The sequence below is a fragment of the Marmota flaviventris genome, chromosome 9, assembly GCF_047511675.1.
Source record: "Marmota flaviventris isolate mMarFla1 chromosome 9, mMarFla1.hap1, whole genome shotgun sequence".
NCBI lineage: Eukaryota > Metazoa > Chordata > Mammalia > Rodentia > Sciuridae > Marmota > Marmota flaviventris.
In genome coordinates, this window is record NC_092506.1 from 63,067,433 (window position 1) to 63,095,414 (window position 27,982).

The following is a 27,982-nucleotide window of genomic DNA, read 5'->3' on the forward strand; positions in this document are numbered from 1 at the left end:
CCTCCTTCCTCTGCCTCCCAAGTTGCTGGGATTGTAAGTGTACACCACTGTGCCTGGCTGGTGAGAGACTTAATATGCCTGTTTCCAAAGTTAACAAACCAAGTAGGCTGAAAAATTTTATTGGAGAACTCATTGAATAACATAATCATGTCAATTATTAATTTCCAAGTTTGACTTGCAAATCAACTCTTCTCTATTCTGCTTTAGGATGCTGGAGCTGGGGCTTAGAAAACCTGAAAGCCAGGTTTTTGCCAGTTGGTTTCCTGTTAGACTCTGACAATAGGGTGGTTGGAGAGGAAGACTGCAGAGTTAGAAGAGGAAGGGCTGGCTTCCTCCTTTGCTTCCCATGCGCTTCCTGACTGCTGGCAGTTCCTATGAATGCTGGCGGAGTCATGTTTCTACCCCAGCAGCACCTGAGTCCACCTGGCATGTTTCTCACTTTTATAAATCAGTCTGATTTTGCCTACTAGCCAGTATTCTGTCCTCAGAGACCTGGTTCTCAGCTCCCCAAAGCCCATCTGATATCAGCAGTCAAGCAACACCAGGACCTCATACATGCTAAGCAAGTACTCTACCACTGAGCTAAAGCCCCAGTCCCAGAAAAAGCATTTGACAAAATTTAATACCCATTCACAATAAAAAAAAAAAAAAACCTCTCCAGGAATGCAAGAAAATTTCTTTAATATTTATTATCATCACTTCTATTTGACATTTTTTTGGAGGCAGGGGATACCAGGGACTGAATCCAGGGGTGGTCTACCAATGAGCTACATTTATTTATTTATTTATTTATAGATAGGGTCTCACTAAGTTGCTGAGAGTCTTGCTGGTCTTGAACTTGTGATTCTCCTACCTCAACCTCCCAAGTCAGGCTTGTGCCACTATGCCCTGTACTTCAATTCAACATCGTACTGGAAGTCTTAACCAGCAAAATAAGGCATTAAACAGGTATAGAGGTATTAAGAGAAGACATAAAATGATCATAATTTGTAGAGATCATGGTTGTGAACATAGATAATCCATAAAAACCTACAAATGATTAGAAAAAATAATAGATTTAGAAAGGTTACTGGATACAATTCAGTCTTTCTATGTACTAGCAATAAATAAGTGGAAATAAAATGTTAAAAAAAAGTAATATCAATGACAACAGTATAAACAAAACAACTACCCAGGAATAAATCTAATTAAAGATATGTACAATCTCACCATTGAATAATATAAAGTATTGTTGAGAAAAGACCTAAAAATTCCTAGGATATGTTATTTAATGTATTAGAAAACTCCAGGTAGCAAAAATGTTGAGTCTTTCCAAATGGACCTATAAGGTAGTGAAATTTCAATCAAATTCATTTTATATGGGGACTGACAAGCTGATTCTAAAATTTATGTGAAAATGCAAAAGCCTTATAGTACGCACAGCAATTCTGAAGGACAATGATCTAGCTAAAAGACTACTAAGTATCAAAATTTGTTTGTAGTCAGATGTGGGCACATGCCTGTAATCCCAGTGGCTCCAGAGGCTGAGGCAGGAGGATCCCAAATTCAAAACCAGCCTCAGCAATTTAGCAAGGCTTTCAGCAACTTAGGATACCCTCTCTAAATAAAAAATGAAAAGGGTTAGAAATGTTGCTCAATGGTTAAGCACCCCTGGGTTCAATCTCTAGTACCAAACAAACAAACAAAAACAAATACAAACAAAAAACTTCTTCAAATGGGAAAGGAAAAGCACTAACCACAAAATAAAAGACTGATAAATTTTACTTCATTAAAATTAAAACTTATGTTCACTAAAAGTCACTATTAACTTAGGTGTGGTGGCATCTACCTAGTCCCACCAACTTGAGAGGTTGAAGCAAGAGGATTGCAAGTTTGGGGGCAGCCTTGGCAACTTAGCAAGATCCTGTCTCAAAATAAAAATTAAAAAGGTTTGGGGTATAATTCAATGGTAGAATGCCCCTGGGTTCAATTTCCAGGACCCTCCACTCCACACACAATCACCATTAAGAATATGAAAAAACAAGTCACACACTGGAAGAGTTTTATAATATACACATCTATGAAAAACTTGTGTCCAGGATATATAAACAACCCAATAAATCAACATGAAAAAGACAGACTACTCAATATGTATATAGAAATCCTTGAACAGTCAATTCCAAGAAAGGGTGCCAAAGTGACCAATGAACACATGACAAGGTAGTCAGTATCATTAGTTATTTGAGATGTAAATTAAAACCACAACAAAATACTATTATATAGCCACCAAGACAGCTACAATTACAAAGACTGAATTACCAAGCATTTGTGAGGATTTGGAATAATTGGAAATCTCTTAGATCAATGTGGGAGTAAACACAAGCACAACTTTGGGAAAGCATTTGGCAGTATCTACTAATGCTCAACATACTTTTATAGTCCATGACCCACTAATTTGGTGCTTATGTCTACCAAAGGATATGAAGAGGATGCTCCAGCAGCTTTACCATAATAGCCAAAATAGAAATAACCAGAATGTCTGTCAACAGTAAAAAGGGTCATTAAATTGTGGAATAAACAAGAACAATGAAAAAAGACTGTACTATCTATATATGCAGCAACATTAATGAATCCCACAGACAAAACACTGAGTGAAATAGATCAGACATAAAAGAGCACATGCCATACAATTCCATATACATGAATTTCAAATCAGGGAAAATTAATCTATGGTGCTAGAAGTCCCAGAATGGTGGCTATTCTTGGAGGAGGTACTGATTGGAAGGGACACTGGAAATGTTCTGCACTGTAATATGGGGAGTACAAAAAGGATATATGTAAAAATTCAAGCCCTGCACAATATCTCTGTATTTTACCTAAAGTAAATTATGTTCTCAATTTAGAAGAGATATAAAAAATCAAACAGCATGGTAGTGGTGCAATAACATATAATATAGTGGAACAAAACATATAATCCAGAAATATATTCCTACATTAAAGGGATTTTGGTTTATAATACAGGTAACATTTATTTTTGTTGCCTTTGAATGTTGCTATGTGGGTGTGATTCTTGGGACTGTGGTCGCCACCTTGAGACCTCAATGGAAACAAGGCTAAAAGAAAGAACAACTGGGCAGGCTGAGGATGGCAGAGAAGGTACGAGTTCTATGAGGACACTGACACACCATAGAATTAACCATCTCTGGAAAGCCTTCCTTCTGAGTTCTTGTTACTTCAGATTTTAAAGAAATTATTCACTTTTCATTGGATTTCAAAAGCACCTTAACTGACAGAACCAGTTGGGGAGTCATCGACTAGTTCAGTTTAAATGCAACAGTTCCCCAGGAAACCACAGACTTTCAGGATAAACTCCCAGACATTTACTCCCATTATGGGGCTAGCGACTGGAACAGGGGCATCACTCACCTGTCCGATCAACATCCTTTTTCATGGGCAGTATGGTATAGTCCGGATGCTCATCTGAGGGCTCATAGATCCATGATTTGGGCTGCAGTGTGAACTGGGACTCTTTCTGGGGACTTATATGGCTTCCAACCCAGTCCCCTGACCCATCACGGAGCTGAACCTGCTGTAGGTACGGGATCCGGAAAATCCTGTTTTGGTCCAGGCTTAACTTCTTCAGTCTTCAATTAAGGAAAGTGAATACAGAATCACAGCAGTAATGACACCTCAGGAATATGCACCGAGCAACTTAGGGAAAGAACAGGGAATCCATCTTGGATACCTCCTTCGCTTGTGTGACCTTGAGCCAGTGACTTCTCCTCTTTGGGTCTCAATACCCCTCTCTCTAAATGGGGAGAATACTTCTAACCTTCCAAGGTTCTTGTGAAGATTAAATGAGATAATATGTAAATGTCCTGTCACAAAGTCAGAAAATTTCCTGAATCCAAAGGAAATTTTTAAGGATCTAAAACTTAGCCATTTAAATGCTAGACTTTTCTTTACTTCAACCAAATACATAGAATTCAGCAGTTAAACTTCTCTTTCTGATTTGATGTTGTTGTCCTTCTCTTTCTTGGGTCAGGATGCTGGCTTGGGTAATACCTCCTCCTACCCTCCTTTCTCTCTGCTGCTTCTCATCCAGTCACATGATCAGAAATGTTCTTACTGATGCCATATATATATATATATATATATATATATATATATATATATATATTATGATGAGCTAAAGCTCAGAGGGGAGAAATCACTTACCCATGGCCACACAGCAGAGATAAGTGGAGGAGCTGGGCCTTAAACCAGGTCATTGGGTTTGCAGAACAGCACTCAGAGCATGAGCATGGCTGGGGTGAGAGAGGGTGGGCCCTAAGGAGGCAGGCTTGTGGCTTTACCTCCTGAGCCCTGCCAGGCTGGCAAAGCAATTGGGATTGGAGAGTTTGTTGTCATCCAGCATCAGTGTCTCCAGTGCCGGGAACCTCAGGATATACTTCTTGCTTGTCAGCGATGTTATGGGTGCTTCCCTGTGAGTGTAAAGATCTTGGGTACTGAGCAGAGTAGGGGACACATGCTCTACCATCCCCAGGAAGAAATGGAGGACAGGGAGTCACCTGGGAGGACTAACCAGCTCGGGGACTTCTCTAGTTCCCAAGAGAGGTCCCTGTAGAGATAGACAGGTGAGATTCCTCCCCACTGACCCCTTTCCCAAGCCCCACTTGTACACAAAATCTTCTGTGTGGAGAAAGTTTACACACATCATGAGGCCAGGCTGGGGAAGGGTAAGGGGCACTGGTGGTGCTCTTGGATGATACCTGGGTCAGCAAGGTATGGATGGCCAAGGAGTGGGAAGCATCCTGCAGGTAGAACACTGCACAGTTGTGGCTCAGAGCTGACTCCTGGGAATGCTGTGTCACCCCAAGGACTGGTAACCATATAAGCACCAGGAGACAATGACTTTAGTATTGGTATGGACCACAGCTTTGCCACCAAGTGGGATTAAGGGAGACTGGATAAAGGACACTGTGCCTGGCTGTAGTGAGGATCTCCTCTCGAGTGACTCTATAAAATGTACATGTTAGTAAATGAGAAGTGTCTTTTTAAACTCAACTCTCAGAGGATTCCAGAAAAACCTAAGAGTGAGATTTAAGAGGCTGAGGTCCTGAATTACACAGGCAGGCAGGAAGGGATGGCATTTTAGGTACAACTATTAATGTGATCTTGTGTTCCAGCTGAATGAGGCCTGGGTAACTCGATGTAAATACACAGGCAGATGACTCAAATCCCATTTTCATTCCTCCCTCCAGATTCCATCCTGTCCACACACCAAGATAAAAACACCCATGGACATGAGACAAGGCACAAACATACAGATATATATATATATATATATATATATATATATATATATATATATATATATATATATATATGCCACAAACACAAATACAAGAAGAAGACGGGAAACAAACATTCCTTCAGAGCTTGCTATATTCCTGGCATTGTGTTAGATGTTATGTGTTACCACAGAATCTCGGTGGGGAGGATGAATATTATTCTTCTGCTTTTCAGATCAGGAAACATAAACTCAGAGTGACATGCTGAAAGTCTCAGAGCTAGAAAGTGGTAGAGTGAAAACTAGAATCTAGTTTTCCCTGACTCCAAACCCCAGCCTCTTTCCATTCCCGCTGTCCACTTATCACAGTTGCAAATCTTCAAACCACATGTGGGTTTAAAGGGTGTAGATATGGAGGGGTGGCTGTTGCCTGGGCTAGATAAGAGAGAGTTTAACAAAGGTAGACAGTGTTCAAAACCTAGCACAGGAACACACACAGAAATCAAGAGAGTTCACTGATAAAGGGGAACAGAAATCATTCATTCATTTATCCATTCATTCACACTCATGAGTCTCTTTAACATACATTTGTACAGCCAGGTACTAAGAATACAAAAAGAAAAATAATATATTATTACCCTCAGGGTGCTTACAGTCTCATGAGGAGACAGATATGCTACACATAGTGGGACAAGTGCTTTAACAGAAGCAGGTGGGGAAGGCTCAGGGAAGGCAATACTTAAGCTAGACCATAAAGAATGAGAGGGAATCTGCCATGCTCTTAACCACTGTGAAAAAGAACGAAGACAAAATCACCTCTTTATGGCTGGATCTGTAACATAATTAGAAGTGCTAGACAGGTATCTTTCCTACCATGAGGCTCAGAAGTACAAACACATCCCAGCAATGAGGAGAAACGGGGCAAGTTACAGAAAAGAGCAGATGTGAGATTGAGAGACAGGACTTCCAGGCTGCTCCACAGTACTCAGGACCTACATTCTCTAAATATGTCTCTCATACATGGCTGTGAGATTCCCCAGTGTTTTTATAAGAAATTTCCCTTTCTGTAAAACAGATTTCTGACTTCTATAGATGATAAACATAATAGATCTAACTCAAAAAAAAGGGGCAGGGCGGAAAAGGATTCAGGAAGAGCCCTGGCAGCAGTGTGGGAAATAGGCTTGAAGTCCAAGGACAGAAACACTCAACAGGGAAGGCAGGAGCCTTTGGTTCACGGTATTTCAAGGTCACAGGTGAGCTTTTCCCCTTCCTGGAAGGACCAACTTTTAATACTGAATTTTAAATCTCTGCCTGAGAGCAAGAACAGAACACTGTGCAGCAGCTCTGTAGATTTATGATAGTTGGCCAATCTTTATTTTACTCCAATGAAACAGCAAAGAGATAAGATTAAAAAAAAAATTCCTCTTGAACTTCATGATGGAGATGCTAGCTCTGTCTTGTCTCTGTGATAAGTTACACTGCCTTGCTTTTTGAAAGTTCTGCCCTAGTTATAACATGGGAAAGGTTCATTTTTGTCTATAAAATAGGTGTCTTAAAAGAGCGGGGCTGCGGGCTTCAGAGGCTCTCCTGCAGCAGCCTCTCGCAAGAAGGACTCTTTGAAGTGACAGGGCCTGCCAGGTGGAGAAGCTGATATTTCCAGTTGTTCAGAGGGGAAGATTTTTATTATCCCTTCTCTCAGCAAACAGAATTAATACCAATTAAAATGTGACAGATTTAACATAATTTTTTTTTTAGAAGCTAAGAGTATACCCAGTGGTTGGATCCAGCAAGGGGAATTTGTGAGTCACATGAGAAGAAGCATGGCAATGGGGATCAGGGGCCTTGAGCTCTGGCTCTGGTGCTGCTGCTGCTTTGCTTGCTGCATGACTTCTAGATGGTGTTGAGCATCTCTGGGCTCAGATCCTCTATGTACATGGCAAAAGGGATTTTTTTTTTTATTTTACATTCTCAAAAGTTTGAATTAGGTAAAATATCTGGCTTAATGAACCGAGCTAAGCACTGCAGAAAGCAAAATAAAACTGAGAAACCTCTAATATCAGTATAAATGTGAAGATACAGAAAATCGGCATTATGTAAAAATTGTGAATGTGTAACTGATGTGATTCTGCAATTTGTATTTGGGGTAAAAATGGGAGTTCATAACTCACTTGAATCAAATGTATGAAAGATGATATGTCATGAGCTTTGTAATGTTTTGAACAACCAATAAAAAAAAAAAAAGATACAGAAAATCCAGGATGCAAACACAGGACAAGGAAACAGAGCAGAACAGACTGTTTGCATAAAAGAGAACTCATGATGTGGCTGCTAAAAAGCCAATGCCATTTATGTGGCATTATTAGGAATAGAATGATTAGAAAAGAGGAGGTAACAATTTCTTTCCACTCCGTACTGGTCACTCCCAAGAATCTTACATGGTCCAAGGCAGAAAGGCAATAGGCCTACTGGGAGAGCAGATTTTGGCTCAAAACAAGGAGTAGAGCAGTCTAAAGATGGAGTGGGTCAGATACGATTCCCTTAACCCATGCAGACAAGGATGATAGCATGATTTAAGGTCAAGAAACTTGCAAAGAGTTCAGAACAGATGATTTTTAGCATAAATTAGTGAAGAGAAAGGAAGATAAAAGAGGCAGGCCGTGAAAAGCTGTGTGAGCAATGTTAATGGAGTTTAGGATATTGGGAAGCTGCTGAAGGACCCTAAACAGGGCATTTTAGAAAGCTCACCCTGGCTGATAGGACGAAGGATGGGTTGGGAAATGAGAAGCTAGAGACTGAGATCAATCAGGAGGATAACAGAAATGAACAGGCTCCAGAAACATTTATGAAGTTCATTTCACAGTATCTGGTGATGAAATGCATGTTGGGGGGAGAGAGGGCAGTGCTCAAGTGGATTCCCAGGTTTCCAGCCTGGACAATGGCATAGCAGATAAGAGAGCAGTGCCAGGCACTAGGGCCAGGGAGGGACGAGGAGGAGATTTGGGCGTGGGGTGTTTGTGATGAGCCTGGTATAAATAGGCAATATGGGCTTAGAGTTCAGAAGACAGAAGTGAAGTAGAAAAATAACCCATATACTTGCAAAGGATGAGAAAAATTACTTTTAAAAAGTAGAGGTAAAGGTAGAAACTGCAGAGCACTAATATACAAGAGGCTGGCAGAAGAAGAGAAATTCAGAGCATGCTGAGCAAGGACAGGTGGCTGTGAAGAAAATAATGACAATGAAACCTGCCTTCAAAGCACAATGAGCTCAGTTGATACTCTGTGTAGACAGAAGCATGTTTATTCTCCCCATCTTTACACAAGGAAATAGAAGTTCAGGGTGGTGGAGACTTGCCCTACTTTATGCAACAAGGCTACCTACTGACAACAACTAGAACAATGAATAAAATTTAAAAAGATGTAAGAGATATGAAGACAGCAGGAAGGAGTATGCCAGAGAGAAAAAGGCATAGGAAGTCAGCTGGGCCTCAGAGGAATTTGCTGATCCTACTGAAATTGAACTGTGTCTTAACAGTCTAGTGGGGCCAAAGAATGAAAGCCCCGGGGCACAATGATGGTAGGGCATCTAATCAGAGACGACCAACATGAATCTGGGATCTTAAAGCAATAAACCTCAGGATGGCATAAACCAGAACTGAATCCATTCCCCTTAACCCACAGCTAGGAAAAACTATCTTAGAGTGAACAGAGAAGGGGAGTTGGGGAGACTGGTCCTCTTGCAAAACTGTAGCCCAAATGTGTATCATCAGAGTGATCACCAAAATACTAGTCAGAAATTTAGTTTGTGAGTGCCCCTAAACACCTGGCCAAAATAAATGGAAAGGTTTATGATATTACAGACTACAAAATGTGGGCTAACTCTCCCCTGAATAAAAATGAGAAAAACCAAGCAAAATATATACTTTAAAGTAATATGCTCTAAGATTACCTGGGAAATAATGAGCTATGAAGAATTATGGGACCAAGATTTGAAAGAAGGAGGAGATCCAAAGGAGTTTGTGTTACATTTGTGCCACTTTTCCCTAGGGTTGTCTGCTGTCTCAAGAAGTGGCAGAGAGGCTGAGAAGTTGAGCAAAGATTCTAACAACTTTACTAGTCCAAGGGCCAAAAACAGAAGTCCAAGGTATGCCACAGAATGGAAGCATTATAAAATGGCCATGCTCTCAGGGGACTGAAGGACATACCCTGGGAGGAAGTGTGCACTAGAAACTGTGCAGTCCTTTCAGAAGCTGAAGGCGACCTTCAAACAATTTCTTTTTTTTTATACCTTTATTTTATTCATATATTTTTATGTGGTGCTGAGGATCGAACCCAGGGTCTCGCATGTGCAAGGTGAGTGCTCTACCACTGAGCCCCAACCCCAGTCCCAACAATTTCAATCTCTATAACTTAATTATAGAGATTAAGAGGACTTGGAGTTATTAGTGTAGAACACCAGAAATTCTCAATCTGGTGAGGAAAAAAGTAATGCAAGTTGCCCACAAGAAGAGGCCTCTCAGTCACTTTCCTTTTTACATTAAAATTAAACCAATTAAGTTTAAATAAAATTGAAAATTTAGCTCCTCCCTCACACTAACCACTTTTTACACAATGTGGCAAGTAGCTACCACGTAGAACAATGTCTGTATAGAACATTTCCAATGTTGCAGAAAGTTCCACTGAGCAGTGCTAAACTAGGATTATAAAATTACTAGACAATATCTGCAAATTGGTACTAATGTCTGGGGATATGAATGGCATGGTGGTCCATCACTCAAAGCGGGGGATGAAGGTCAGACAAAAGAACAGAAGTTTAGACTTAGGCTAAATAGACCCAGTGAAGCCATAAACCTTCTTTGTAGTTAGTTCCTAAATGTGTAATTGAAATAGACATACTAAACAACTGGTAGAATACCTGTATTTGTTTATTGACCAACAAAGTGAAAGAGGTAGAAGAAAGTGTCAATTGAAACCCCAGGGACTTTTCTTCCCCAACAGTAAACCAAAAATAATACTATAGCCCATAGAGAACTACAGAGATGACTATAAGCACTAAAGATTAGAAAGATGGCTGGGGATATAGCTCAGTTGGTAGAGGCCCTGGGTTCAATCTCTAGCACACAATCAATCAATCAATCAATCAATAAAAAAAGATAGAAGGATAGTGATTCCTATGATAGTCCTGTTTAATACCCAGTGTTTATTTAACTTGTGCAAACTTTTGGTTTTTGGTACCAGGGATTGAGCCCAGGGGTGCTTAAACACTGAGCCACATTCCCAGCCCTTTATTTATTTATTCATTTATTTTTTAAAAATTTGAGAGAGGGTCTTGCTACGTTGCTTATTCTTGGTAGTTGCTAAGGCTGGCTTTGAACTTGAGATCCTCCTGCCTCAGCCTCCCAAGTTGCTGAGATCACAGGCATGCACCACCACATCTGGCAGAAGACTTGTAGATTTCTATGAGGTTAATCATGCACTAATTCCAATTTTAGCTGCTGTTTCAGAAGTGGATTTTTTTCCCCTTTTGCTGGGGATCAAACTTAGAGCTTCATGCTTGCTAGACAATGCTCTACCAGTGAATTATATCCCCAGTCCTGGAACCTTTTTTAATAGTTTTTAGTTGTAGTTGGACAGAATACCTTTATTTTATTTTGTTTTTATATGGAGCTGAGGATCGAACCCAGCATCTCGTGCGTGCTAGGCGAGCACTCTACCACTGAGCCACAACCCCTGTCCTCTGGAATCTTTTTACTGTAGTAAATCAACACAGTTCTTGGCACTTGGGATACAGCTAAGAATCTGTCAGATGTATTCTCTTTATCAATGAGCAAGAACTATCAGAAATACCCTGCTTTCACCTGAAAGGCACCTTTGTCCTCTTCCCTCAGGGCTACATCAACTCTTAAACACTATCATAATCTATTACACAGGGATCTTGATTATTTTGATATCCTACAGACCATCATGCTGATTGAACCTAGTGATCAGGGAAAGTCACACATACTCTATATATCTTAGTAAGAAACATATGTGGCACAGGATGGAGAGAAACCCCACACAAATTCAGGGGACTGCCATCTTGTTTAATTTTCTTGGTGTCCAGGTGTCTGCATTGGAATATAACTCCAATGTGAAATACAAAGTCCTGCACCTTCTGAAATATTTTTGGATTTCACATAAAACATTTGGGTTGTTTTGTTCCATTTACTAAGCATCCTGTAAGGTTATCAGTTTTCATTGTAACCCACAGCAAGATTAGGTTCAGACTGCAGCACAAGTTGCTCCTCCATTGGGATTACCACTCTACTGATCCAACTGGACTATAGCAAATAGGTGTACAGGACAGTCTGCTTTTCAAGGACAGTTTGAGTTTTCACCTGTTGTTCCAAAATAGTTATCAATAATGTCTTTTTTTCCCTCTGAAATATGTTCTGGCTTGGATGATAAATGGCAAGATGCTATGAATAGAATCTTTTGTAGGTACCAAGAGGATAAATCATTTTTGAGCAAAATTATGTGCTATTATGATAATTGTTTTCTTTTTTGAAAAGTTTCTGGCTTACAACTGCATGTTGGTACAGACTAATCACTTGGCCATGGGACACTAAGTGACCATGTGACCTGAGACACTCATCATGAATTGAATGTGCAACAGAACTACCTTATCAAGTGAAAGCAATATTTTAAATTTTTTTCAGTGGACATATAAAAATGTACATATTCATGGGGTATCATGTGATGTTTTGATACATATATACATTGCATAATATTTAAATATGGATAAGCAGAGCTATCTCCTCAAATCTTCTGGCTTTCAGGAACATATAGAACACATTTACGATCTATAATCACCCTACTGTGAAATAGAACCCAGAACTTACTTCTCCTATCCACCTATAACTCAGTACTCATTGGTCTACCTTTCCTTATCCCTTTCATCCCCCTTATCTCCCAAGCCTCTGTTCTATTCTACTCTCAACTTCTATGAGATTAACATATTCACATATGGTGAGATTACATACTATTTGTTTTTGTGTGTAGAGAAAACATTATTTGAGATCAGTCTCCAGCAAGTCTGGAAAAGTTTTGAGAATATATGACTCAAATTCCAGTGGCACCTATCATGATTTTGCATGATATGCTGACATCAACCAAAACTGAACTACTGAATTATTATAGCCCCACACAGTAGCAACCTAAAAGACAGGGTAAGATAAATCCTCCAGGTAGGCAAAACTTAGAGCAGTATATATCTGACTGTTATATTTGTTGGTTGGAGAAATAGCCAGAAGCACAGATCTGTGCTGATTCATGGGCAGTGACATAATGGTTTAGTTGAATAGTGAAAGCTTGGAAAAAAATGAAAAATGCTAACAGGGAGGTCTGGAGAAAACTTACATGAATGGACTCTCAGAATGAATAGAGAATATGAAGATTTAATTATATGCCATATGACTATAGATGACTCTCAATGATTAGGTAGAAAAGTGATCCATTACATGAATGTCACTTCATTTTCTCCTGGATATTCAGGACTGAAAAATGACCTTAGAAGTACAGATAAAGGCTATGCACTTGTCCTCACCAAAGCTAATCTGGTTATCACCTCTACTGAAAACACAATCTGGCAGTAGCAGAAGCCATTGCTCACTATTTTGGGGATAGTGAGCAGCTTAATAGTACAAGATTGACTGCCATAGATACCTTCCTTCAAAAAATAGCAGCAATTATTTTTTCTTAATGGAATAATTACACGTGTATTTTTTTGGATACAGATTGTTCTTCTCTGCCCATAATATTTTAAATGTGGAATTACAAACTGCTGTTACAATAATACTAGTTTTAAAAATTGCCCATGTATCTACCTTTACTGAGATTATTCTTACTTTTTGAAAATTTGATGCATTAAATTTATACATAGGGCTGGGATATAACTCAGTTGGTAGAGTGCTTGCCTTGCATGCACAAAGCCCTGGGTTCAATCCTCAGCACCAAAAAAAAAAAAAAAAAAAAAAAAAACCAACAGAAAAAAGTTATACATAAAAGTATACATATGTATCATTGTGATATATTTGTACATTCACAGTACATAATTTGGTTAATTCCATTCCTTTGTACATACCCTTTCCCTCCTCTCCACCCTTCCCTTGCTACCATTCCTTTGCTCTACTGGTCTCCCTTTTATTTTTGTAAGATCCATCTTTTCCTCTCCCTTCTATTTTTGTGAGATCCTTCTTTTTCCCTCTAGTTTCCATATATAAGAGAAGATAAACTACACATGACTTTCTGTGTCTTAGTTCACTTACAATGATGTTTCTTATAGGTCTGAATTACTGTCTAGTGTCATTTCCTTCCAATCTGCAGGACTCCTTTTAGCATTTCCTGCACAGCAGATCTAAAAGTAATGAATTCCCTTAGCTTCTCTTAGCTTTTATTTATCTGAGGATGTCTTAATTTCTCCCTCACTGCTGAAGAACAGTTTTGCTGGTTATAGTATTCTTAGTTGACAATATTTATTTATTTTTGCCCTTTGAATATATCAGCCTAATGCCTCTGGCCTTCAAAGTTTTGATGAAAAATCTGCTGATAGTCTTATTGAGAATCCCTTGTATGTGACAAGTCACTTCTCTTGCACTGCTTTCAAGATTTTTCTTTGTCTTTTGACAGTTTGATTATAATGTGGCTCTACAAGAATATCTTTGAGTTCATCCTACTTGGAGTTCATTCAGTTTCATGGATGCTTTTATTCATGTAAACCTAGGACGTTTTGGCCATTATTTCTTTAAAGCATATCTTGGCTCTTTTTTCTCTCTTTCCTCCTCTGGGGTTTTCACAATAAATAGGTTGATTTGCTTGATGGTGTCCCACATGTCCCTTACTCTCCATTCAAGTCAACCTTTTTTTCTTTTTGTTCCTTGGACTTGATAAATTATCTTTGAATTCACTGATTCTTTCTTCTGTCTTTTCAAATATACCTTTGAATCTTTATGGTGAATTTTTCATTTCAGTTATTATAATCAGCTTTAGAATTTAGTTTTGATTTCTTTTTAGTTTTTCTATCTTGTTACTTCCATTTTGTTTGTATATCCTCTTGTAGACCTTCTTCATGCCCTCTGTTAGTTTTTTGGGTATCTTATTTTGACCTATCTGAGGGATAGTTCCTGTTGGTTTATTTATTTTACTTTGAATGTCCTATGCTTTCTTATATATTTCTATGCCTTATGATTTTTTGCTAAAAACTGGGTATTTGAATCTATTAATATGGTAACTCTGAAGTCAGATTCTCCCCTTTCACCAAGATTGGCTCTCTTCTGTTTTTGTTTCTGACTGTTGTAGGCTGTTTCCATGCCAAGAATCATTCCAAGGTAAAAACCTAAGGTCTTAGGTTTCTTCTAAATCTGTGCCTTTCCTTCGATGTTTGTGGTAACTTTCTATTTTATTTCATACCTGATGTTGCTTTTGATTGTCTTAGACTTTAATGTCTGGCTCCCAAGGGTGAGGGGACAAATGAAGGTGGATAAAGAAAACTGGTCAGTTCTTTAAATTCTCTGGAAGTGCCTTCAGCTGGGAAAGAAGGGGCTTACAACAGCTGTGCATGTGTGTCACAATGGCTGCCCAACCTGTGTCTGCACCTAATGATCACAAGTAGCAATCAATGATCAGAACATAGATCCACAACAATTAGAGAGCAGAGACGTTTCTTTCCATCTGTTTCTACAAGCTGCACATGAGTTACCTCAAGAATACATGCATGATTACCTGCCATGTGACTAGGCTTAGGGGATAAGCTATAAACTGAAATTATCTTCAGTTTGCTGTCCAAGGCTTCCTTTGGAAGATGTAATCCTTAAGTAGACTCCAGAGTCCCAAAATTGTTTCATCAGATAGATTCTACCAATGCATTTGTTGTTTAGGTCAAGAGACAGATTTCTAGTGCTTCCTACTTCACCATCTTCCCAGAATCTTCTGGTGAAATAGCCTTTGATAATTTATTTACTACACCAGGTATCTATAATGGGGAAGTTGGGGCCCTGACAGATAGAATAGTGCATCACATAAACCAGCAACCAATACTGATGCTGTTTTTCTCATAGCAAGGACTTTGGAGTTAATTAACAAAAGTGGAAGTGGCTCCTCTTAAAATTATATCTAATAATCCACTTGGAGAATTTTTGCTTCTCATTTCTGCAACTTAAGGCATTTCTAATTTAAAAGTCTTAATTTACAAGAGAGGAGTTCCGAGGGACACAAGAATGGTTCCCTGAACTGGAAATTGAGATTGTTACTGGACACTTAGGTCTCTTATTTCACTAAACCAACAGTCAGGCAAAGAAGGGCTTACTGTATTTGCTGGGTGATTGATACATATTCCTAAAGTAAACATGATTGTTGTTATACACTGAGGAAGGTAATATATATATACCTGAAATCTAGGGAAATATCTGGTGCTCACCTTCAATTCCATGTCCTTTACTAAAAGTAAAGAGCCATAAGCAACCCAATAAAAGCAGGACTCCTTCAGGAGTGAAGGTTTAGAATACTAAACCAGTAAAAGAAACCTAATCAGCTGAGGTGGTAGGTGAAAGCAAAGGAGCATTGAATGGGTGATGGAAGGCTTCACCAATATCCACTGTGGTTTCCTGATCAATTAAGAAGAAATTATTGCAATAACTATGAATATTTTCATATGCATTTCTTCTTTTTTAGTTTTATTGTAAGCATATGTATGTGCATGTGGGTAAATACTGCATATATAAATTGTTAGTGGTGATTGATTTTGCAACTTAGTTTTTAGGTTATAAAATAACCATAAATTTCTTTGGAAGAGAACATAATGTCATCCAGAGATGAATACAGTAACTGATGAAACCTTGTCTCATCCCTTTTTAGAGAGGTCTTTAGTATCAGAGGAAAAGTTTCTTTAGGTTAGGTCAAAGCACATTGTGGTTACTATTGTTGTGTGGAAATTAAACATGGAGAAAAGGAGAGTGGATGTTAGGGTTCCTGGGGGTCAGGGGTGCTAGTCATCAGACTATATGCTCTCGGCCATTATCCCTTCCTCTATGTTCTGCTATGTATATGGAGATACCCCCTAACTACACTTCCCATACTGACTTTCCAATTGGTTTCCAGTTAGGTATTGTCAATGAAAGGGACTGGAGAGAGACTGGAAGGCAGAGCAGGGGAGAGGCATCTCTTCCTGTATGACCCCAGTAGTAGTACTGAAGTGGCAACTGTGTTGGCAGAGGTCAAGGCAGCACATCTTCAGTATATCTAGAATTAAAGCAATGACCTCTCTAGAAGCACAGCAGCAGGTACAGACTTGTGGGCTCCAATTCAACAGTGTTAGTGGCTTTTGATCTCTAGGTATCAATCCTTCTTTCTTTTTGTTCATCCATGCCCCTCTTCTCTAATTGCTTGTCCAGATCTTCTAACACTAAGTAACCAACTCCTTCCTTTATCATTGGTGATGCTTTAGGTTAAATAAAGATTCACTAGGTGTGATTTTTAAAAAAATATTTATTTTTTAGTTGTAGTTGAACACAATACCTTTATTTTTATGTGGTGCTGAGGATCGAACCCAGGGCCTCACATGTGCAAGGCAAGTGCTCTACTGCTGAGCCATAATCCCAACCCCACTGGGTGTGATTTTTAAAAGAGCCCTTATCTTTTAGGGACATCTGCTAGAGCATTTATACACAAAATTATATTAATCTACTGATTCAATTATGGATTAATTCATTTTTAGCTGGATTCATTTATGGCTGGATACATTCCAGATTTTTCTTAAGAATAATCTAGACTGAGTTATGATGGGGCATAGATAAAACAAGATTGGCTATGACTTCATAACTGTCAAGTGATACTCACTGGGTGATAGGTACATGGGAATTCATTTTACTATTAACTCTACTTTTATATATGTTTGAATTTTTCATATTAAAATATCAATTATTATCTCTCTCCTTAAGAAAGCAGAAATCCCTCTATTTGTAATACCTTGAGTGGTAGAATCTGACTGAGACATGTCTTGTCAGGGAGAAAGCTTGCTTAAAAATAGAGCCAACACAAAGGAAAACAAAAACTTGTTCATGTGTGTGAGAGAGCAGGTGACAGATGGAAAGAAGTTGCACATATGACCAAGAAATAGACAAGAGATGTACATAGAGTCCTGACAACATTCTGTCCACTCATATCTAACTAAATGAATTCAGCAGGTTCATTTTAGGACTTTTCAGATACTAACCAATAATTCCCTCTGTTTACACTAGTTAGAATTGGACTCATGTCACTTGAAAACAAAAGAATGAATCTAATTAATGAAATCCGAATATAATGATCCCAACCCCCTTTAAGCAACTAACTAGCCACCATTATCACTATCATCTCCATCAAATTTTCCATTGTGGCTATGAATATTAACACTACATGACTTTCACTATCAACATCAGCATTCATTGGCTAGCTACTGTGTGCACTGGATTTGTACCTAGGAGCTGAATACCAGAGATAGCAAGACAGAGCCCCTGCCCTTGAAGAACTCCTAACCTTCTTGGGGAGGCTATATATACCATCCACACATCTATCTAGTATAAAGATACACAGATGGGCCAGGGCTGTAGCTCAGTGGCAGAGCACTTGCCTTACACATGTATAGTACTGGGTTCGATCCTCAGCACCACGTAAAAAATAAATAAATAAATAAAATAAAGGCATGCTGTCCATCTTCAACTACAAAATTTTTTTTTTTTAAATATACACATACATTTATGAAACATAAATCACAAAAGAGCATGCTCAGGACTAGACTAATTGGGAAAACACTGAATTCATTTGATACTTAGAGAAGGGAGGAAGTGGCATGGGCTGAAGCAATCAGAAAAGGCTTCTGGCAAGGAAAGTAGGAGAATCTGAGCTGGGCTTTGGAATATGAACAGAATTTACATAAGAGAAGGGCTGGAAGGGGGGCATCTAGCACAGTGGTAGTGTATTGCCTAACATGCACATGGCTCTGGGTTCTATCCCCAATACTGAAAAAATAAAAAGAGAATCTGGAGTCAGATGAACTTAGCTCAAATCCTGATTCTGTCACTGACTAACTTTGTAGATTTGGGGAAATCATTTAACTTGTCTGTGCTTCAATCTCCAAATCTAAAAAACGAGGATGACAATAGTACACGTACCTTATAGTCACTGAGGATTAAATGGTTTAACATATGTAAAGTGCTGAGGATAGTGTCTGGCACATAGCAAGCACCTCATACGTGTTATTATTAAGAGAGGAAGGTCCAGTACATTGTAGCCAGAAGGAATGTCTTCAACAAATGTGCAAAGTAGGAACATACAAAGCTTATTTAGAAACTAGTAAATAGACTTACTCAGCTGGAGCTCATTAAGGGGAAGTGTCTGGTAAGAATAATATCTACAGTTTACAAATGACCAGCAGAGGCAAAGGAAGCAGCTCACCAAACACCTGGGTCTCTCTTAACATTACACAGGAAAGAGGAGGAACCTATCCAAGTCCTTTCCTGGGAGCTTCAGTAAGTGGCCTTCCCTGTTTTGAGCACTTATGGCCTGTCTTTTGGCACTTCCAAGACAAAGGCTCCTGAGGAAACACACAGGATAGACTCAAGGATATAGAACTTACTGTTCGGTAACAGCCAAATTGGGTGGCAGGGAGGTGAGCCCATTGCCTGTGAGGAGCAGGACACGGAGGCGTGGCAGAATCCCCAGATCACAGATGGCCTCTGAAGTCAGGCTGTTGAAGGAAAGGTCCAAGAACTACCATGTGAAGACAAAAGGTGGGGGGACAGAAGCACTGTGCATGACCATAATGTTCTTACATGAGGTGAGAGCTGGCTACATTTTTTCCCTTTCTGGAAAGCACTATTACCACCCACAAGATCAAAAGCATCTCTGGATTAATGTTCAAAGCCTACTAGAGCCAGTTCCCAGCCTCTTTTCCAGCCTTAGCTGCGACTGCAAACCTTTGTTTATCCTATGGTGCAGGCCAGATTGATCCCTCCCTGTTCCTTGCTCCACCTATCCCACCTACAGCTCCTGGCTTGTGCTTTTCACTGAAACCTCCATGCATCCAAACCCCAGCCCCAACTGAAAACTGCCTCCTTATGTAAAATAAAATTAAAAAAAAAAAAAAACTTTCCTAATTCCTCAGCTAGATGGCATCTCTTCCTCACCTGACTTTGAGTGTTTTATCTGAACTGCCCCAGTTATTTATCAAAGTTGGCCATCTGAGACAGCTGAATATATGTATGGGGAATAATGATACAATTATACATTGTATAATAGGAATATGTTATACTATAGACATATGGATGTGCCATATATAATGTCTGGCACATAGTGGTAGACTAGTAACCCTTTGAAGTCAAGGGTCAGGCCACTGGATCACTGTATTCTTGTGATCTAGCATAGGACTTGGCACAAAGTAGATAAACACTTAAAATTATCTGAAATTAACTGTTTTATAAAGATAAAGTCCCCAAATGGTCACCCCAGTATCAACTGCCTTCTAACTGGCCACCTGGATTCATAATATGGTTGCCTGGGGTCCAGGGGCCTGTCAGAAAGCTATTTCTCTCCACAGAGATAAAGGCAAGTAGGATAAATGACATGTGCCCAATCTCTGTTCTCTCTCCTGAGCTTCTCCAGATACTTACTTTAGCTCTTCTATACAAGCTGGCTTCCTTCCCTCCACCCCCTTTTCTTGTGCTCATCCCTGTATGGACCCTCCACATTGAAGCCTATGGAAAGGGCTGTTTCAGTGTCTTATGCAACTGGAGCACAAGCAAGGTCTCTAATCAGCCTCATCAGTGTCACATAGTCAGTCAGACATAACGCATGCTGCAGGTCACTGAGTTTGGTCTGATTCTGCTGTAGTAATTGACTGATTGGCTCTGAAAATCAAGGTTTAAGTCATGTCTACGTGAGTTGAACAAATTTCATAACCTGTGATTCCTAGCTATATAGTGGAAAAAAGTGGTTCTTGAGTAGTTGTAGCCTGTATCCTGGAGTCTAACACATAGTAAGTGCTTAATTAATGTTGGCTGTCATCATCATCCCTTCATAAGTCAACTATATGCTGAAGGCTTCCTTCAGACCACTCCCTGCGCTCTGGGAGCACTCAAATGGCTTGAGCAGCTATACACATGCACACACACACACACACACACACACACACACACACATACACTTCTGTTAAGTAGCAATGCTGCTGGAACAGATGTCTGGACACAAACTCATAGGGCACAAGGAAAGAATGGTCAGGTCTATCAGGGATCAGGGCAGGCATCACAGAACTGATGTCACCGGAGCTGTCATCAGAGACTAGTAGGTATTCACTATATTGTAAAGGGCAGAAAGACACTTGGATTGGGAAGCAGCATAAAGCAGGAGGCCACCTGGCTTGCTCTAAGAGCTGCAGTGGTTGAGGTATGACAGGAGCTACTAGGATGAGACAAGGCTCGGTAAGATACATCAGGCCATGGAAAGCCCCCAAGCACCCTCATCAGCAAATTGAACATTTGAGGGTTCACCCAAGAGGCCTTTCCCACTTGGCTGAAGCAAAGAGAGGAGGAAGGCCTGGAAAGCTGGCTCAGATCAGCCCAGGTAAAAGTGAGGGAATTTCTCTCCCTCATAACTCATATGTGAAGTCATTAAGACCTGTGGATTTAATCAACTGCCTTAAGATCCCTCCCACTTGTTCCCTCTAATTCTTCCTAGAACAGAGTCAGAATAGTTTTCCTAAAATACAGTTCTAACCATGCCACTCCTCAGCTTAAAACTCTCCAATGGGTCCCTATTATCCATAAGGTCTTAGCTCCTTAGCAAGGTTTCCAGTGTTCTCCACAGTCTCTCTTCTGCCACCTCTCCAGGCACTTCTGTCATTACACTACACTGTGTCTCACTCTCCATTCCAACCAGGCTGAGCTGTTCCATCAGTGTTCCAGGTCAGAAGAAGCTGGCAAGCCAACACCTGTGAGCCAAATCCAGCCTGATGCCTGTTTGCATGGCATAAGTTAAGAATGATTTTTACATTTAAAAAATTAAAATAAAGGAAGAGCCGTGTGTTACATGTAGAAATTATGTGAAATTCAAATTTCAGCATCATAAATAAAGTTTTTGAAAGATGGCCATGGTCTTTGTGTACATATCACCTGTGTCTGCTTTCCTTCTACAACAGCAGAACTGACTAGATATGACAGGTATGACTATGTATGCTTAGTTATGACCACATAGACCACAAAACCTAAAATATTTTCTATCTGGCCTCATACATAAAAGGTTTGTGGACTCCTGTTCTAGTTGCTTTGGTGATTTAATGTTGGATCCAAATTTGCTCTCCATGAAATTAAGGGCAGCTCAAAGAAATGAACATTTTTAAAATCACAGGTCATGGAATTTCAGAGCTGACACAGAATAGTTCTGGAGAAGGTGAGTTACTTGGTCAAGAAGGCATGTCAAAATACTGGCAGAACTGATTAGAAACAAGGTCTTCTCACTGCTTGGGGAGGGATCCACCTGCACTGTTTTCAGATATGTCAGCAGAGAATCAAATCATGGTGAAGTTGAGTTTTTCTAAATTAACTCCTGAATGGGCTGGGGTTGTGGCTCAGCGGTAGAGCGCATGTCTCACACGTGGAAGACCTGGGTTCGATCCTCAGCACCACATAAAAATAAATAAGTGAAATAAAGGTACTGTGTCCAACTATAACTGAAAAAAACAAGAAATCTACTCTCGGCTCTTCCTCCTGGGCAGCCTTTCTGACAAACAAGGACAGAAGATTCCTAACTTGGCTAGTGTATCTGCTGAGTCACATCAAGTTTTATTATACATCAAAGTATTCATTACTGTGAGCTGCAAATTCATGATATATGACAGGTTTATCCTTTTTTCTTGGGGAGCTCTTGCAAATCATACAGAGAAGAAAACAAATGACTAATCTGGAGATTTCCTTTTCTCATTTGTATTCTATACCCTAACTTTGGTCTACTCTCTCGTAAATAAACACCCTTGGGTAAGGTTGGATCTGCTAGCTAAATAATCTTCATCAGATTCTATCAAACTATAAAGTAGGTTACCAACAAACTCAACCATGAGCAACTATTAGATCCCAAACTAGCCAGTTGCAGAGCCTGTGGTTGTGTCCCCCATTCTGGCCAATGGCACTTCAAACAAGGGTTTGGAATGGTGGGATGAAGGAAGGCATGATGCCTGGCATAATAACCATCACATAAGAGCTCAGTGACTATTCTCTGAAAAAGTAAAACACATAAATGAAAAGTCTTAATAGGCCCCCAGGCCTAAAGTGCTAGAAATAGCTTCCTGTATCTTTAGAGCATCTAGGACCCATTTCCCATTCTACACTAAAATCTACCATGAATTTTTTTTAACATAGCACCAAACTGCATAAGTTGTAAATTTATTTTCTCTTGATTTTTTTGGACTTTCCAGAGCTTGACTTCCAGGACAAGTCTGAGGGCCACTCCTGTCTCAACACATAGTCAATCACTGCTATCTTAAATGTGGCTTTAAGTCATGGGGGAGAAGTTACCATTACATTCAATATAGCATTCTTTAAGAATGCAGCCAGGCATGGTGGCACATGCCTGTAATCCTAGCTCTTTGGGAGGCTAATTGCAAGCTTCAGACCAGTCTCAGCAACTCAGCACAACCCTGTCTCAAAATAAAACGGAAAAAAAGCGGGGCTACGAATGTAACTCAGTGGTTAAAATTCAACTTAGGAGATGGCCATTTCAAGAAGTTAAAACTTTTAAGAAACTCTGGCATATAAAGGCCATCAACTGAAAAAAGTCAGTCTTGTGGAAGGTGGAAGGTCCTTCTCTCTGATAAGACCAAGGTAAGTGAGACTTGTGTATATAATTGACCCTTGATGATTTCAGGTTAAATCATTGAAATTACCAATTCCTAGGTGAACACTAAGATCATGACATGCAGGCAGTTTCTAAGGTGTGAACTGGCAATGCTTTATCATGAGGTCAGCATGTGGGGAAGAGGCCACTCAGTGAGTGAGAATGAGCCTGGCCAGGTGCCCGGCCCTAATCCTGGCTCTTGCTCTTAATTTTCTATGTGCAGTGACCAACAGTAGTTACAAAAATTGAATTCCTTCATGAAAAGTGGCCCTCATGACTCTGTGAAAGTTGAAAAGCAATTAACTTGAAGTATGATGACATGCATGAAAAATGTCTTACTATGGGAATTGAATTTAGGAAAAAAAAAAACAAGAGTAGAAACAAAATTTTCTATATTTTTGATGTGGGGTTTAGAGAATAGTTGCAGATGTGCATATGTCTAGAGTCTGCTGCAGAACTCACAGGAGTCCTACTTTGTTTCATCCTTATCTCTGGGCCTATGAACCAGGCCTACAGACTGCTCTACCCCAGGCCACTATGATCCAGCTCACTCAGCCCAGGATGGGTCTTTGACATCAGTCCATAATATCACCATTTTAGCTGGCCCAATACGTTGCACCTAGCTTTTAACCTCTATGGCTCTTCAACTCTCGCTGGATCCAGATCTCCCCTCAAACTCCTCCTCCTATGATACTCAGTTTAAATTCACTTTACTGCACAGACTCTCTTGAACATGAATGATCCTTAGCATTTATTTTCTAGGACCACATACTAATGGCCATAGGTATCATCCATCTTCCTCACTGCTATCACCACTACCATTATCATCACCACCACACCTATAGCCCCACCATCACCACCATCATCTCTGGAAGCCAGCCATGAAGTAAAGGTCTGGATGTAAAGGCCCAGAGAGTCTCTTCACAAAGCTGTAACTAGTAGAGAACCCCATATTCATACCTTACAGGGAAATAGGTGGACACCAAAATCTCCCTACCTCCAACTTACTTCTAATAACTTAAAGTCTCCATATTTCACGTAGACTCTCTTGATGCCATTAAATGCGAGCTCCAGTTCCTTTAAGGCTGGAAATGAGTGAAATGCCTCTACATGGGAGAAAAGAAAGAGAGAATCTGCAGCTTGTAAAGGACTTAGGAGAAATGTATTAGTAATGACCATTCACTGGGTTCCCCCTGGATCAGGTCCAGCACTGTGGAAGGTGCTTTATGTATATAACCTCTAAATCTCTAACAACCCTCAAAAACAGGGATTACTACTTCCATTCTATGGCTGAGGAAATGGAGACTCAGACAGGATAAATAATTTTCTAGAAATGGAATTGGTGGTAAATGGAAAAAACAAGAATTGAATCTAAGTCTATCCAAATGCAAAGTCCATTTAAAATTTTTTTTTATTTACCTATTTTTATAGTGCTGAGGATCAAACCCAGGACCTGTGCATGCCAATCAAGTGCTCTACCACTGAGCCCATCTCTATTATTTGATTACAGAAGTTAAACATGTCTACCCAAAGTAGTCAAACATCACAGAAAAACAAAAGCTCCCTTTAATCCCAATACCCAGAGATAATGATTAAAAGTTTCATGTATAATACACCACTTTTTCATGTATAATACACACACTTTTTCTCATGCATATATTAAAATACATACACTTCTTAAGCTGGGAGTGTAGCTCAGTGGTAGAGCACTTGCCTAGCATGTGTGAGGTACTGGGTTTGATCCTTATCACCACATAAATAGAAACAAATAAAATAAAGACATTCTGTTCATCTACAACTACCAAAAAAAAAATACACACACTTCTTTTTACAAAAATGGAATTATACCATACACATTGTATTCTGATGTTTTTTTCCCCTTAATAGTACGATGTGAAGATTATTCCACATTAAAATATATAGATCTATCTAATACTTTAATTATTTTCTGTAATTCCCCTATTGATAGGCTTTAGGCTATGTGGTTAAAAGGTAATTAAGCTTTTCCCCCTCTGCATGAGAACTGGACCTTGGGTTAATTTTCTGCCCGTTTCTCTGGTAACGTGAAACAAATGCTATGGTAACTGTGTTACTAGGCAATAATGCTTTGGTAAAAATGCCTTCAGATTGGTATATTGCATCTGAAGCAGGAGAGACTATGAATAAACTATAAATACCTGAAGAAGATGCTTCCCTGTATGTGGTGACTTCTGTAACATATCCTTTGGGGGGGGGGGCATCTAGCTATGCCTATGGAGTATCACAAGGAATATTGACTCCTGTAGGCAATAAGCTAGCTAGCTTTCTCTCTGTCTCTCTCCTGCTCCCTCCCTTTCTCCCTTTCCCTCTTTCTCTCCTCTATTGGAGATTACATCCAGGGGTACTCTCCCACTGAGGTACATCTCCAGCCCTTTTTATTTATTAATTTTTTATTCCAAGACAAGATCTCATGAAGTTTCCCAGGCTGGTTTCAAACTTTGGATCCTCCTGCCTCAGCCTCCTGGGTAGGTGGAATTATAGGTGTGTGCCACTGCACCCAGGGGTAATGAGGTTTCTAAGCCAGGATGACCCCTGCATCCACCCAATAAAAGTCTCATTGTCTCACACCTGAAGTGACACCTGGGGCAGGCCTTCGAGAATGACTCATGGATGGCCATGGGGACAGCTTCATGGATGGCCACAAGGATTCCACAACAGAGAACTACACAACCGTGTAGCATTATTTTGAGCCTTCTAAGTGAGCTTAGTGTCCAGGGTGGCCTACAATAGGCTTGTGAGTCAAAAGGTTCAGTAAGGCCTAATAAATGACTGCTCTATGGGTATTTCAATGAAGTTCCTTGCACAAGAGTGATTCTATTGAATAAATTCCTGGAACTGAACTATTCCATTAAAGCAATGCCTACTTATAATTTTGAGTGACACTGGAAAACTACCTCCAGAATGTCATGACAATGTACTATATTTCTACCTGTTGAATATACAAATATCCATTTCCATACCAACATGGGTTGTGAGTCCTTTTCATTTTTGCCAATATATGATGGGCAGAAAATAGCATCTTGGAGTTGTTTTGATTATCAGCCTTGCTGATAATCACATGCCTGTTGGTCTTTTTACTTTAAGCCCACACTTTGTAAGTCAAGAGACCACACTGTCTCCTCAAGGGCTGGGATCTCATTAGGTGTTTTGTTAAAATACCCTTCAAACTCAATGCAACAAAACGGACTCATCCTATGTCCTCCTAACCTGCCTCCCCCAAGTATGCTATCTTAGTGAGTATCCCCTTGATCCCTCCTTCCCCTCACACTCCCACTGCCTGTCAAGTCCTATAATTTCTGCTTCCTCCTGAGTCTTTCTCTTTCAATTCCCTTCACTCCTCTTGCCATACCCTGGCTCAGGTCTCATCTCTCAGGTTTCCTGGCCTTCATCTTCTATTCTTGTAGTCCACCCTGCTGACAGCCACCAAGAGCTTTTCTATTTAAAAGTCTACCAAGACTGTCTTTCACCTGCTAGATTAAGTCCGAGTCACTCAAGGCTCTTGAGGACAGAGTCCCTGCCACCTTCTTAAGTCTTCAAATTCCTAAGTCACTCTTATTGCCCTTTCTTTTTTCCTTTCCTTTTTTTCCCCTTCTGTTTGTCTTAGGTTCATTTGTATTAATTCATGTAGCCCTAATTCATTCTTCCTCTTCTCGGAAGTTCCTCCTAACTCTCCAGCCTGGGTTAAGTCCCACTTATATGCTTGTGTAGCATTTCCTGATTCCCTCTATCATTGCTTATACTGTATCCTGCTCTGGCTATATTTAAGCCCATGTCTCCCACCAGACAAGTTCATTGGAATAGAAACTCGCTTCCTTCTAAAGGCCAAGCACTCACCAGCAGGGGTCACTGTGGATTTGCTAAATAACTAAGAAAGAAGGCTTTCTGTTCCTCTAGGAGCACTTACAGGCTGAAACATCTATCTCATCTCAGTCTGCAAGGTAGCCTGCAAAGGGAGGAAGAAGGGAATTATCCCCATTTACAGAGAGAGAGAGAGGCAGCAGCTCACAGAGAAATGTACCGATACGGGACTGCCCTTGAGGTCTATGTGCTCTCCCCGCACCCAGAATGTTGCATTCCACAAAACAGACAAGTGGCCAATCATGGATGGATAGACACAAATCTTAACACATGTGACTGACTGTGCTAGCCAGGAGGTAGGAGACAGTTTTCAAGAAGAAAGAGCTCACCTAGAGGGAGCAGGTTTTCTGAGGCATTGATATAAATCACAGAAGTAAAGTGCTTGAAGTCCTTTTCCTTCACCTGTAGGAAGACATTTCAGGAAAAACACAACATTAGTTCCCTAAAGGGAACCTTGTTGAAGCTTCAGAGCTGCTGTCAGAATGAACAAAGACCTAAAGGGACAAGAGCCACCCTTAGCACAGAGCAGCAATGTGTTAAGGGCTGTGAGGGCTTTTCTGCTATGCTTTTTCTATTCTGAAATATTTCAAATGTAAGAAAAGCATAGTGACGGATACTCCAAAGACCTATGTAAATCTTATCCAGTTTTAATAAACATGAATTTTTTGCTTGAAATTTCTTTAAAGATAGAAACCATTACAGAGGATGACTATCACCATCATAACCTCCCTCCAAGTTTCCCTCCCCAATCCCATAATAGCAATTTTGAATTGATGATCATCATTCCCATTCCTGTTGTATTATGTATAAATACCCAAATATGGGGGTATATTCAGCAACCATAAATAGTGTTGTTTTCATGCTTTTTTTTTTTTTTTTTTGGTACCAGGGATTGAACACAGGGGCACTCGACCACTGATC

At 39.9% G+C, this 27,982-nt stretch overlaps 1 protein-coding gene across 1 annotated transcript in view; it reads right to left on the minus strand.

Annotated features, from left to right (window-relative positions):
- Xrra1 (X-ray radiation resistance associated 1) overlaps positions 1–27,982 on the minus strand; it is a 62,636-nt gene that overhangs the window by 19,188 nt on the left and 15,466 nt on the right. The window contains exons 5-9 of the mRNA XM_027942746.2: positions 27,391–27,463; positions 24,173–24,270; positions 18,918–19,051; positions 4,335–4,463; positions 3,406–3,623 (exon numbers count right to left, since the gene is read on the minus strand). Of these exons, the coding sequence (XP_027798547.2) occupies positions 3,406–3,623; positions 4,335–4,463; positions 18,918–19,051; positions 24,173–24,270; positions 27,391–27,463 (652 nt within the window). The remainder of the gene's footprint in view (positions 1–3,405; positions 3,624–4,334; positions 4,464–18,917; positions 19,052–24,172; positions 24,271–27,390; positions 27,464–27,982) is intronic.